This window comes from Ursus americanus, chromosome 30 (assembly GCF_024610735.1).
Source record: "Ursus americanus isolate L20-20 chromosome 30, mUrsAme1.1.p, whole genome shotgun sequence".
Taxonomy (NCBI): Eukaryota; Metazoa; Chordata; class Mammalia; order Carnivora; family Ursidae; genus Ursus; species Ursus americanus.
In genome coordinates, this window is record NC_142156.1 from 4,922,410 (window position 1) to 4,936,475 (window position 14,066).

Sequence of the window (14,066 nt, forward strand, 5' to 3'; positions counted from 1 at the left end):
AGGAACCAGTAGGTCCCCTTTGTTGCCTGGACCAGTTTAGTTTTATTTATTTATTATTTATTTATTTATTTATTTATTTAATTTTATTTTTTATTTTTTTTTTATTTTTTGTTTTTTTTAAAGATTTTATTTATTTATTCGACAGAGATAGAGACAGCCAGCGAGAGAGGGAACACAAGCAGGGGGAGTGGGAGAGGAAGAAGCAGGCTCATAGCAGAGGAGCCTGATGTGGGGCTCGATCCCAGAACGCTGGGATCACGCCCTGAGCCGAAGGCAGACGCTTAACTGCTGTGCCACCCAGGCGCCCCTAATTTTATTTTTTAAAAAAGATTTTGTGTATTTATTTGACAGGACAAGCAGAGGGAGCTGCAGAAGGAGAGGGAGAAGCAGGCGCCCCACTGAGCAGGGAGCTCCATGCAGGGTTTGATCCCAGAACCTTGGGATCTCGACCTGAGCTGAAGGCAGATGCTTAATGACTGAGCCACCCAGTACCCCATGGACCAATATATAAATATAATATAAATATAAACCAATTCTGATCAACACCAATTACCACCATTAGTGAGTGCTTATCATAGGCTGGGCACACATTAAGGACATTGCACAAAGCATTCCATTTAACTCTCAGAGCAACAGGATGAGGCAGAGTCTTATGAACCTCATTTTATAAATGAGGAAACTGAGGCTCAGAAAGGCAGAGAATTAGTGTACAGCCACCGAGCCAGGAAGGGGCAGAAGAGGAGTTTGGAGTCTGGGGTCTCCTAGTTCAAGGCTCACGCTCTCACCCAACAGGTTACACTCCCCAGTTGGGCAGCGAAGATTTCTGTGCTTACGGATACGTTTTAAAAGCCCTCCAGGGGCGCCTGGGTAGCGCAGTCGTTAAAGCGTCTGCCTTCGGCTCAGGGCGTGATCCCAGCGTTCCGGGATCGAGTCCCACATCAGGCTCCTCCGCTGGGAGCCTGCTTCTTCCTCTCCCACTCCCCTGCTGTGTTCCCTCTCTCGCTGGCTGTCTCTCTGTCACATAAATAAATAAAAATCAAAAAAAAAAAAAAAAAAAAAAGCCCTCCTACATGAGCAGACAGTGCCTGGTTCACAGAAAAGGAAATACAAATGAAAATACCCTCAACCCCACTCAACAGAATTGCAAACAAAACCAACCAAGGTACACCTTGTGGTTCATCAGAGTGGCAAAAACAGTTTTCGAACTTACTAGGTTGGCAGGGAGGTAAGGGGAGGGCTATGCCACTTCTGAGATTGGCCTGTAAACCAGAACAGTCTCTACACCAAAGGAAATGTGGAACAGCTTCCCACGTTCCCTTTTACCAGAAAGAATTTATCTAACAATTTATCCCCCAGCTATACTCGCAGATGTGCCCTACATAGATTATTCATAGCAGTATTGATTAAAAGAACAGAAAACTGACACCTACATATCCATCAGGGAAGGCTGGTTAAATAAACATGGCACTATGCAGCCACAAAGAGTCCCATCGGTTGGTAACAGCAGTGCCGTCAGACATATTTTTAAGGGAAAAAGGCAAGGAGCTGTATTATATGAACGTGTACAGTGTGCTACCAGTAGTGTTTATTTTTTTATTTATTTTTTTTTTTAAAAGATTTTATTTTATTTATTTGACAGAGATAGAGACAGCCAGCGAGAGAGGGAACACAAGCAGGGGGAGTGGGAGAGGAAGAAGCAGGCTCATAGCAGAGGAGCCTGATGTGGGGCTCGATCCCGGAACGCCGGGATCACGCCCTGAGCCGAAGGCAGACGCTTAACTGCTGTGCCACCCAGGCGCCCCAGTAGTGTTTATTTTTAAGTAATCTCGATACTTAACATTGGGCTCAAACTCACAATCCCGAGATCAAAAGTCACATGTTCTACCAACAGAGCCGGCCAGGTGCCCCACAGTATGAGAGGCGGGGGCCTGGGTGGCTCAGTCGGTTGAATGTCCGACTCTTGATCTCAGCTCAGGTGTCGATCTCAGGGTCACGAGTTCAAGCCGCACGCTGGGCTCCACGCTACTTATGGAGACGATTTAAAAATAAATAAATAAATGAGAGGCAACATATACATAGTGGATCCTCATTATCTGCTGAGCCCATATTTTCAAGTTGCCTATTTTCTAAAATGTACTTGTAACCCCAAAATCAACGTTTGGGGAACTTTCATTATCTTTCACAACGAAGTGCAGAGCAGTGAAAAGTTCAAGTTGCCTGAGGTACACTCCCAGCTGAGGTCAAAGGAGGGGACACTGCCTTGTTGCCTCCGCTCTCATACTGTATACGAGTGTCCTTTTCACAACCTATTTACTGCCACATCTTTCACATCTTGTTTTTTGTTGTTGCTTCACTGTTTAAAATGGCCCCCACCCCAAATGTCAGGCTGACGTGTTGTCTAGTGTTCTGAAGTGTGAGGAGGCTGATGAGCCTTATGGAGACAATATATGTGCTAGAGAAGCTTCACAAGGCATGAGTTATAGTGCTGGTGGCCGTTGAGTTCAATGTGAATGAATCAATGATATATATTAAGTAAGAAACACACAAAAAACAAGATTATGTATTGATTGACAAAAATGTTGTGATTAGAGGCCTGTAGGAACAATGGTCCAGTACTCGCTAATTCAGTGTTTGTGTGACTTTACAGAACATAATTATTACAAATAACGAGAACCAACTATGTATGTGTATGTTTCCTTGTACATAGAGGTGCGTATTCCTATACTGTCTCTGGAAGTAACCCCAAAGGCCAATAAATGACACTGATGATCTCTGTGAGAGGAACTGGGTCGCCAGGAAAGTGGTAGGAAGGAGACTTTTCACCATGCATCTGTTCCTATTTTTTCCATTTTGAAGCAAGTCAATGTATTACTTATCCAAAGATAAATATGAAATTAAAGCCCAAAATTTCTGCCTGCCTTCGGTGTCCACCATCACAGACTGTCCCCACAGTCCCCCATAGGTAATGCAGGGTGAGAGGAAAAGGGACCACCCCTGTCAGCCCCACCTCACTTATCTGTCCACACATTAGTGCTGTATCACGGAGGGCTGGGCCGTGGAGCCTGCAGGCTGAGGGGAGGGTTTCAGGGTGGGATGGACTGTAGCGGTACCAAGCTGCCAGTCATGACCCACATCCTGGCCCAAGTCACCTCCCCCCCCTGATGGCTCACCTGGGTGCTCTCATCATGGAAGCCCTCCAGGAAGCTCTCCAGCAGCTCATCAGCATTGTCAATTCGCTCGGCGTACTCGCCTACAATCCAAATCATGGCAGCCCGGGCCTCGGGCTCATCCAGGGAGTCCAGGTTCTCACATAGTGTGGCGATCACGCTCTCATACCTAAGAGATGAGCACAAGGCCAGCATGTGAGCAATGGAAGAGCCCAGGCAACCCAGAGGAGGCCCAGCAGGGGCCAAGAGAGACAGGAGGCTGCCCCGCAAGATCCTGAGAGGGTGGTGAGTAACGGGATTTGAGCTTATCTGTGACATTTTAGTGCTTACTTAGTTTGGGGAATGGAGGAGGGGTGACTCAGGAGAAATAAGAAAAAACAACAGGTTTCTTTTGAGAATGCCATTTGTGGCAGAGAAGGAAAAGGGGAGAGGCTCCTTGTTGCTTTACCTCCCCCCGCATGCCTGTCCCCAGCAGAGCCACATCACCCTCACACGGGGAGGGGTGGGCACATACTTGTTGGGGTACTTGCGGAAGATGTCCTTGATGACCACAATGGCTTCCTGGACCACGTAGTTGACCTTGGTCTGGATGAGGTCGAGCAGCGTGCTCACACAGCGCTCTGCAGATTGCTGTGGGAAGAGGAATGTGGGCAAAGCCCTTGCACCCACTTCCAACAGAACCTCTGATGACCATGCCTTGGCCAAGGGCTCAGTCTCGTCTTGCCCCCTTCCTTGCCACAGAGATAAGACAAGAGAACACTCTGCCCAGATAATAAGTGGGAGAATGGGTACAAAATGACAGCCTGGGGAGAGCAGAGACCTAGAGAGATGGCTCTCTCTAGGCCAGTACAGCTAGAAGGCCAGTAGAGCTTCTGAGAGTGGGTAGGGTATCTGAAGTGCCTCCAGGCCAAGCCTTGAGGGCAGTGACTATGCTTCAGACTGACACCACCTCACTTCTACTTGTTTCCCAAAATGGGCCCTTATGACCCAAAACAGAAAGTCTCTACTTGAACAACCACCCCCACCCCTTATTCCAATAAGCTACACTACTAATGCCCTTGTAGGAGAGATTCTCAGGATGCCATCATAAGCACCAAGGGGAAAATGCCTCAAGGAGCTGAGCTGGGGTGACCAGCTGTCCGAGGATCTCCCAGTCCCCACTGGACTAACTTAAAGAAAGTCAGCTCAGTGGTCAAGGAACGTCACCACTGGCAGAGAATAGGAGGGATGAAATGCTAGGACACAGGGGTCTGGAACAGCCCTTGGGAGCTTGGAGAAAAGGGAATATGGATAGTCGAATCATGATTATTGCTAAAATGTTCAGCAGGCAGAGAACCCTGCTCCAAATCCCCATGAAGTGAAAGCTAAGTCTACCAGGGCCACGCCACCAGCTGGGGCTGCCCCACCGTCTTAGCTAATGCTGCAGAACCCATGGTTACAGATGGGTTTGTTTAATCTGCAATAACTTGAAAGCCTAAAGGTGATCACAGAGAGAGAAGGAGCCCAATCAGATCGCACAGTGGGTGCCTTAGGGCTTCCAGTGGTGACTCTCACGCCTTCCAGGACCAGGAGTAGCTGGCAGATTCTGCTAGAATCAGACTGGTTTCCTTATTTCAGCTTCCTTTCCCTCCCTGTCCCCCTACAGAGGACAGAGTCCCAGAGCCTCACCTCCACCTTGATGGCACAGCGCCCAATGGCTCGCACAGCCTTCCGTACAAAGTCCACATCCACCTCTGTTGCATACTCTTTCAGCTCTGCCAGGACCTGTGGCCCAAACAGAGAAGATGGGCGGGGGGTGGATCTGCTGGGGCAACCAATATGCCTGGACAATGGGGGTGCACAGACTGCTAGAAGGAAGCAGAGAGCTATCAGGTGTCCCAAGAGGAAAGCAGGGAAGAACTAGTTGGCAGGACTGGACAACCCTTGTTTAGGCTGAGCTAGCTAACACAGCCACCTAACTACCACTTTTCAATGGATGGATAATAAGTAATAGTAGGGAGAACATATGCTTTCATCACAAAAATATTGGTTAAGATTTGTTGAGTGCTTGCTTACAGAGCCCTGTGCTAAGCACTCCTCCTGAGATGAACTGTTAATGGTGAGACCAGACAGCCTGCTCAGAGACCACAGCTTGGTGTTGCTGTCCAACACCAAAGCTCATGCCCCTGGCTACAGCCCTGAGCTGACCTGGGCGATGTTGGCCTGGGAGGCCAGACGGATCATGATGTCCAGCTTCTCCAGCTTCACGTAGATGGGGTCATTGTATTTCACAAAGAAGACCTTCATTTCGTGCTTCAGGATCTCAGGCCTGGTGGCAAGAGAGGATTGTCCAAAGAGCAAAAAAAGGCATAAACCCTGTGAGAAAACCCCTTCCATGTTTACTCAGTCATTTCTGGGGTCTGAGGTAGATCCTGACATCCGTGAAGGCACTCACTGCCACGGCTGCATGTTCCTGGGCGACAGTCCACTGACTTCACCAGGTTCTGACTGGCCATTTTGTGTCCAACCATACCCCAGGACAGGAAGCGGGACTATGAGCAAGAGAGAGCTCATATTCGAGAAGTAGCAGGTGACAGGCATGGGAATCAGACCTCCATGCCAATCCCAGCTTGTGACCTCAGGCCTCTGCTTCCTCACTCATGAAATCAGAACGACACTATGTAGGAAGTGTTACCACTGCAGGCCTCAGTCTCTAGTCTTAGAAAGGCCTGGGAACTCCATTTTTGGGAGTGTTCCCACTGTTCCCTAAATAATAAAGGTGGCTAACTGTGCCTAGACCGTTTGTACAAACAATATGATTTATACTGAATATCTGCTTTCCATCTGGGAGTCTGAGATTTTGGTAGGTGACTATGTGATCAGCCCCCAATAAAAATCCAGGGTGCTGAGTCTCCAAAAGGCATCCCTGGGCAGAAAAATTACACATATGTTGTTGCATCTTGCTGCTGGGGGAAGAGTGTGCTTTGCATGACCCCCTTCATAGAAAGGAAGGAACATAAAGAAGCCCGTACGTGGATTCCTCTAGACTCCACCTGTGTATCCGTATTATGTCCATACTAAATCTAAGGTGTGAAAACAACTACACGCTGACTCCCACGAGTCCTTCTAGTGAATCTCTGAACGTGGGGGTCATCCCGGGGACCCTGACAGAGGCCTACATCACAGGGCTGTTGTGAGAATTAGACGGGAAGTATCCAGCGTAATCGATGCCTGCCTTGGAGAAGGCATCTGCTACATGGGAGCTGTCACCAGTGTTGCTGCTCCTGGTGGTACCGCCCACCTCATTTTTCTTAGATGAGGAAACCTGAAAGGTGGAGGGGCTTGCACCAGGTTGCATATCTAGTGCTAATAAGGGTGGAATCGAGAGTCACTACCCTCAACTCTGCCCTTTCCAGAACTGAAGGAAGGAAGGAAAAAGAATGAGGACAGACGGTGAGGAGGGGAAAAGACACAGCAGAAAGAAAGGAGGGACCCTACCCAGGTAGTACTCAGTGCTGCTGTGCAAGCTGCAGGGAGGTGCTGGCAAAGCAAGGAGCCTTTGTGGTGCCTGGTGGGGGAGACAGGGTCCCAAGCTGGCAGGGGAGGGGGGCATGGTTTCTGCAATCAGGACTTGGCAAAAGCTGCTGACCATGTGGGGACTGGGCCAGATGGTGTCTGGACAACACGGTCAACTTCTTAAGAGATTTGCCGTGTTAAATATAGCACAAGGAGCCCTTCACGCCGATCAGGATCTACAGGTAACTACACCTTACTAAGTCCCACACCGCAACTATGAATGAATCTCTAGTCTCATGGCTCTGTTTAGACACTCAAAAAGCTTTCCCAAATTTACCTCCCAAACCTTCACAACTGTTACGATTCCACTGATATCTCTGGGCCCCCAAGAGTGTCCTAAGAACCAGAATGATGCTACAAGGATAGGGAGAAGTGCTGTCTTCCAAGAAAGAATGTCTACAAGAGGCCCTTATTCTCTGTGCCCAGCAAGGGGGCTGCTGTAACACATGGACACTCATGAGTTAGTTGCTGAGTGAGCCATTTGACCAAAAAGGCTAGGAGGAGAACTCTGGAGACCAGCACCATTCTGTTTTCTGGACTGTTCCAGAGAACCCATCCTGTTCTGGGCCCTTGAGACCGGCACTGCTAACTGTTTTTCAGTTCTACCCATCCTAGGTATCAGGCACCTTCTCTCAGGAGCAGTGGCTTATAGCTGTGGCTGTTCCCATGGGACCAACGGAAATGGGCTTCTTCCTTTTTTTTTTTCTTTTTTTTAAAGGGGCTTGAACTTATGACCCTGAGACCAAGACCTGAGCTGAGATCAAGAGTCAGACGCTTAGCGGTGCCTGGGTGGCTCAGCTGGTTGAGTGCCTGCCTTCGGCTCAGGGCATGATCTCAGAGTCCTGGGATCCAGCCCCACATCAGGCTCCCTGCTCATCAAGGAACCTGCCTCTCCCTCTTCCTCTGCCCTTCTGTCCCGCTTGTGCTCCTTCTCTAGTTCTATCTCAGATGAATAAATAAAATCTTAAAAAAGAGTCAAATGCTTAACTGACTGAACCACCCAGGCACCACTGGATATGGGCATCTGGGTGACTCCCGCGGACCCCTCCTCAGGCCCAAGGCCGATGCAAAGTCCACAGTACCTTCGCCACTCTGGAGTCCTCCAACCTCAGAGAATTTGACCAATGCTACAGACTTTAACCCCAGGAAAAATACCCACACAGAAACTTGCACCCTGTTTCAGGAGGGTTCTGTGGACCGTGGAACCATCCACTGTTTGTGGTTAAGAAGCACCACGCTGGGGTGGGGCGCCTGGGTGGCACAGCGGTTAAGCGTCTGCCTTCGGCTCAGGGCGTGATCCCGGCGTTCTGGGATCGAGCCCCACATCAGGCTCCTCCGCTATAAGCCTGCTTCTTCCTCTCCCACTCCCCCTGCTGTGTTCCCTCTCTCGCTGGCTGTCTCTATCTCTGTCGAATAAATAAATTAAAAAAAAAAAAAATCTAAAAAAAAAAAAAAAAAAAAGCACCACCACGCTGGTCTTTACCTGCTCTGCTACCTGATCAGGCTAAGCCAGGGTTTTTCACCCCCAGCACTACTGCCAGTTTGGGCTGGACGGTTCTCTGGGGGTGGAGGCCGTCCTGTGTGCTCTAAGATGTTGACCAGCATCCGTAGCCTCTACCCACTAGATGCCAGTAGTACCCTCCGAAGTCTGACGACCAGAAATGTTTCCAGACATTTCCAAATGTCCCCTGGGGGACAAAGCTGCCTGTGGCTAAGACTCCTGGGTTAAGCTATTGAGACTTCCTACACAGCGACAGGTCAGTTTCCCTCTAGCTTCCTGTTCCCAGGAGACATCCCTCCTTCCCGCCACCCCCAGCACGTCCTGCACGTGTGCAGCAGTTTGGGTACCTTTTCTGTACGATGAGGTTGATGTTGCGCAGGGCCACGTACTGCAGCTCAGGCTCGGCTGACAGCAGCGTGACCAGGGGCGGGGCCAGCTTTTTGAGCAGCGTGCCATAGTAGTCCAGGTCCTTGGACAACATCTCCATGAACTTCATCAGCACCTTCACAGCAGACAGCACCACAGCAGAGTTGGCGTGGGAGAGCCTGGGGGTGACCCGCTCGCAGATGCTGGGGTCCATTCCAAGGGAGGCAAACAGGAGAGACAGACAAGGGCAACACCTTGTTTTTAGTTATTGAGAGAGCATGTTTTCTGCAGGAGGATCTAGATCCTGCTTCTGGTGCTTGCTAACTGACCCCGACAGGTTAAAACCACTCTGAGTCTCAGTTTCCCTGTCTAGAAAATGAAGATGATGGTGCCATCTTCCCAGGGTTGCTCAGGGCTTACATGAGACAATGCACGTAAAGCCCCAAGCACCATGCACGGTAGTTGATAAATACTGATTAAGTGTCGTCCCTCCCTTCCCCCCCGCTACAAGGGCATTCAAAAGGGGCAAGATATCATATTGGTTACGACCAAAGGTCAGGGGAGACCCAGCTGGGTGACCTGCACAACTTCATCTGCCTTCTAAGCCAGTGTTTCCTTACCTGTAAAATGTGGACAATGATGGGGCAGCTTTCACAGAGGTGCTTTAAGGAGCATCTAATGCATAGGAAGCACTCGGCAGAGCCCCAGCCACCCAGAAAGAATCCAACGAATGGTGACTCTGGTGCTATCCACCTCCTTTACTCAGCCCAAGGTGACGGGGGTCTCTGTCAACAACCAAATCAGGCGCTGGCTTCTGTTCTGTTTGTACCATGCTGAGCAGGGAGCTGACTGCCTGGCTCTGGCCTCCCTTGAGATGTGTCTGAGGATGGTCTGTGGGGCAAGGCCCTGGCAAAGGGCCCAGTAGAGGTCTGAGGCCCAGCTCCTGGTTGGAGCCCTGCAAGGACCAGGTCCCACTGGGCCGGCAAGCAAGGAGCAGTCCGCTCACCTCTGGGCCTCCCGGTCATCCTTGGGCGTATAGTTGGCCAGGCAGTCCAGGATGAAGATCTGGCCCCACTCGGTGCACTCGTTCAGGGCTGTCAGCAGCTTATTAATGGACTGCGGGTTCAGATCAAGCAGGTTGCTGCTGGGGTGAGACTCAGCAATCTCTGAGAGGGCAGCCACTGCATTTGCCACCACCTGGTTGAGAGGGTGGAAGAGGCAGAGGCTGGGGGTATTGCTCGGGCCAAGGGACATTGGGGCTAATCACGCTGGCAGGTCAGAGGTTGAATATCCTGAAAGGAACAGGACCCGATGGGCAGGGTCTGCAGCATGGAGACCCACTCCGAGCACTCACCCTACTGACTCCCCTGTAAACCAAAACAAACATAAGTGCCCCCACCAGTGGGGAAAAAAAAGAGGGAAAACAAAAGAAACAAAAGAAAGACCCAGGTCCCATTGCCTGGCAACAGAAAGCATTCCTAGCTACCTGACACGCAGCCCCTGCCTACCAGCTACAACAGCTCACATTGGGGAATGTCAAGTGTGTGTCTTGGAGCCAGAAGATTCTTGCAGAGCTCCTCAGGGTTGCTGGTAATGGATGGGGGCTGCAGTCCAGAGGGGCTGCCAGGTGAAGCACTCGGCTCTCAACCCATTTCTACCAGAGCAGCTGTTTTTATGCGTGTGCTGCAGGGTTTTCAACTTCTCCCTATAACAAACAGTGCTCCAATGGCCAATCCTGTACTGGCCACTCAGGGTCCCTGTGTGATCAGTGTTTCCATAGGACAGAGTGGGATGGCTGGGCTGAGGGGTCTGTGCATTACACTTTAAACAGGGCCTGGCGAACTGCCCTCCAAACCGCTGCCACACTCGTGTGGGAGGAGAGGCGCTCCCCTCCCAGCCACATCCTGGTGCCCTGCCCTCCAGGCTATGCTACTTCAACGGTGACCCTCCACAACCCTGCAACCCCAAAGATGTGGGGAAAGGGAAAAGTACTTCACATTCAGAACTCACCGGTGATCTCGGTGAGAAGACAGTGACAATGACAGTGACTAGAAGGGGAAGGAGCACACTAGTCTTGGTTGCATGTCCACTGTGTTACCTTCACAGCTTAAGCCTCACAGCACTCCCGCCAGCCACAGAGAGTTAGATCCATCTTACTGATGAAGAAAAGAGGACTCTGGAAGGTTAGGCAGCCTGCCCAAGGTCACACAGCTCGTGTTAGAGAGGGTGCAGAGAAGGGAATCCAGGACTAACTCCCTCCAAAGATGGTGCCTGAACCACTGCAGGCACGAGAACAATTAGCCTACCCAGCAAGCCTCTGACTTCCAGGAACCGGGGAGTGCCTGGTGGAAGATGAAGCCAAGGTGTTCCCAAGCAACTCAGGCGGTAGTGCAAGTGGCACGGTGGGTGACCACGGCTTACCATGGGGTTCGAGTCAGAGATGAGGTCTTTAAGGGTGTCCAGGAAGCCCTGGTCTTCTACCAGCTGGGCGTTGATGTCGTGGAGCTTGGCTACACACACAGCCGCTGTTTTGCGCACGTACGGGTCCTCGTCCTTCAGGCACTTTCGGAGTGGCTCACACAGGTACTCTGTGATCTTGTCAACACGGATGCAGCCCATGGTCCGCACAGCCAGGGCCCGGATCAGGGGATTGGGATCCTCACAATCCTGAGGGGAATCAGCCATTAGCCGGGGGCAGGGGCAGGCTCAGCATCAGACACTGCTGTGGGATCTCCCACCAACTGTGGCCAACAGCACCAAAAGCTAAGTGCCATGTATGGGCATCTAGCATTTGCCAGATACTGTGCTGGGGCTTTGTGTATCGTTGACTCTGATTCTCACAGCAGGCATACAATATTGTTCCCGTTTTACAGGTGAAGCAGCTGAGGCTCCCAGGAAGACTGGGAGCTCACCCAGTCACACAGCAGAGCCATGATCCAAACCCACCCACATCCATCTGGCACCATAACCCACAGAACCCCTCATGTGCCTGTATCTGAGCACTGACAGGGTGAGGGGAGCTAGGAAGGTCCTAAAGGTACACAGAACTGACACTTCAAGTCTCTGTTTGCTCCTAAATCTAGATGGAAAACACAGAAAGGGGCAAAGTCTAGAAGGGGAACATAGAAGCTCTCAGATGCTTGCTGAATCCTGCCTTGGCAAAGGATGTAGGACAATGGTGAATCCCAGGGGGACATGGGGATCGATACAGGCCTTAGGCTACCTCACACAGAATGAGTTAGCAGGGTCTGTAGCAACTGATTTTCTGAGAGAGTGGGAGCCCTCTGCTGGAGGACTAGGAAGCCCTCAGGCTGGGAGTCAGAAGGACTAGAAAGGAGCCACAGTGTTTTTACTCAGGGCCATAGTGTCCCTCCCCGAGATGGAGGGGAGATGGAGCAGTGAACACCCATGCCCTTTCTCCCATATAGCTCCTACTCACCTTCACAAAGGTGTTGACAGCCATGATGGCCATGTCGGGCTGACTCTTGGCATAGTTCATCAGATACAAGTACACCAGCTTCTTTAGTTCCAGGTTGTCTGTCTGCATACAGTTCACCACATCGGGGAAGAGGGCACTGGAAAGTCAACATGGCATGAGTGTAGGTAAGGCGGAAGAAAGGAAGATTTTTCAGAGCTCTAATGAGGGGTCTGAGGTTTGGGGTGGGGGTGCAGAGACAGTGGATGGGAGAGAAGGAAAAAAATAACAGGACTTCCTAGTAAAAGGGAGGACGTCAGCTATGCTGTTACCATTAACACTTACGGGTAGCAATGGAACCCCAAAAGTGATTTGAAAAGCAAAGTCCTCTGTTCTTTCCACAGAGTTCATTCATACAGAAACTCTACAGCCCATCAGACCTGGCTCAAACCCAGCTCTGCCTCCTGCTAGCTGTATGAAATTGGGAAAATTCCTTCATCCCTGCTCCCCCACCGCCATGTCTCAGTTTGCTCACCCGCAGGAAAGGTGCAACAAAACCCCATTACACAGGGCCCTTGTGAAAATTAAAGAAGACAACATATTTCAGGTATCTGGTCCTTGACATCTGAGAGGTGCTGAATAAATGAAAACAACTATTTTCCTTCCCTGATACTTAATGTGGCCTCCTTATATTTGGGGCTGCTGGTTCCAGAAGGCTGTAGGGAAGCAAGGGTGGGCCATGCTGCTTTCACCACGAGGTCCAGCTCAGCTGCCCACTAAAAACTAGCCCAACATGTACAGAGCATGTGCTATATGCCAGGCTTGGCACTAAGGGCTTTACATACATGATCTCAATTAACAGCCCCAAGAAGCCAGTGTGTTATCCTCATTTTACAGAAAACAATACTGAGGCCCCCAAACATCAAATAACTGCCTGAGGAGCCAGGTCTGGCTCTAAAACCTGTGCTCATGATTCTGGATGGAACCCTTCCCAACACAGAACCCCAGAGTCCCAGAGTCCCAAACCCCTTGAGATGTGAAAGATGCTTAGAAGTCAATTTTCTCTCTCTGGAATCACTGCCTACCCTTTCAAGTCTTGTGACTTAGTGGCCGAAGACATGGTAACAGAGACTTAAGAGGTCAAAGTGAGCTCCCTGGGCTCCCTTAGGAAGGAACCCAGCTGATGCTGACACTGATGCATCACCTTGGGAGATGAAGAACCAGGAAGAAAGAGGGGGTGGAGAGGAGGAACAGCTGATGGGCCCATCACAGCAGCACAACAAGTTCACTTGAGACAGAAGAACAAAGATGTTTCCTCTGTGAGGAGGTGACAGTGGTGTTCTAGTTGAAGGAGAATGGCTTTGTCCTAGAAGGATGTGACTTGGAAGGAAGCCCAGTTCTCCAGCAGATGCCTGATCCTTTTGCCACTCTGTCTACAGCAGGTCTCTCTGCAGAACTGTGTCTACTGAGGCACTGTCTGGAGGTCCCCTGCTGAGGTGGCAATAGGATAGGGCAATCCATGGAGAACTCTGGAGAAGTGTGATCCGGACGAGAGATCCGGATGAGGAGCTGCTCCATGGCAGCGCCCAGGCCTATGAGGCATGGAGCTGTGCACCATGAGGGCACAGAGGAGAGGGTATGGGTGGAAACGCCCTGGATTTAGATTTCAGAAGGGCTGGGCTTGAGTCCTAGTTCTGTTATTAACCACACGACTGCTGGGCAGTCACTATACCCCTTCTTTATCTGGTTTCCTTGGTAGGAAACACGCCATTACCTACAATATGGGAATTGTAAGGAATTGCTAGAAAACATACCTGAAGGTTTTCTGCACACTCTCAAATACTGTGTGACTGTTAGGTTGTTGCAGAATCCAGTCCCTGTCCCCAGGGACTTTATGACATGGTGGGCAGGTAAACACAAGTACACATAAGAAGCAAGACAGTCTAGAATTGGTGCCGGGTGACAGGAACACAGAACAAATGCTGCACATTCAGGGCAGTGGGCTGGGGTGACGAGGGAAGGCAACAAGGAGGCCTCGAATGGGTTTTAAGAGACGGGAAAC

General features: G+C 50.5%; 1 protein-coding gene across 10 annotated transcripts in view; it reads right to left on the minus strand.

The window, feature by feature from the left end:
• The window catches only part of AP1B1 (adaptor related protein complex 1 subunit beta 1), a 52,910-nt gene that overhangs the window by 16,833 nt on the left and 22,011 nt on the right, over positions 1-14,066 (minus strand). For all 10 annotated transcript variants that reach the window (XM_045791285.2, XM_045791282.2, XM_087857205.1 and 7 more), the window contains 8 exons: positions 12,029-12,164; positions 11,011-11,256; positions 9,596-9,786; positions 8,571-8,792; positions 5,355-5,475; positions 4,836-4,931; positions 3,682-3,797; positions 3,171-3,336 (listed from right to left, as the gene is read on the minus strand). In XM_045791285.2, the coding sequence (XP_045647241.1) occupies positions 3,171-3,336; positions 3,682-3,797; positions 4,836-4,931; positions 5,355-5,475; positions 8,571-8,792; positions 9,596-9,786; positions 11,011-11,256; positions 12,029-12,164 (1,294 nt within the window). The remainder of the gene's footprint in view (positions 1-3,170; positions 3,337-3,681; positions 3,798-4,835; positions 4,932-5,354; positions 5,476-8,570; positions 8,793-9,595; positions 9,787-11,010; positions 11,257-12,028; positions 12,165-14,066) is intronic.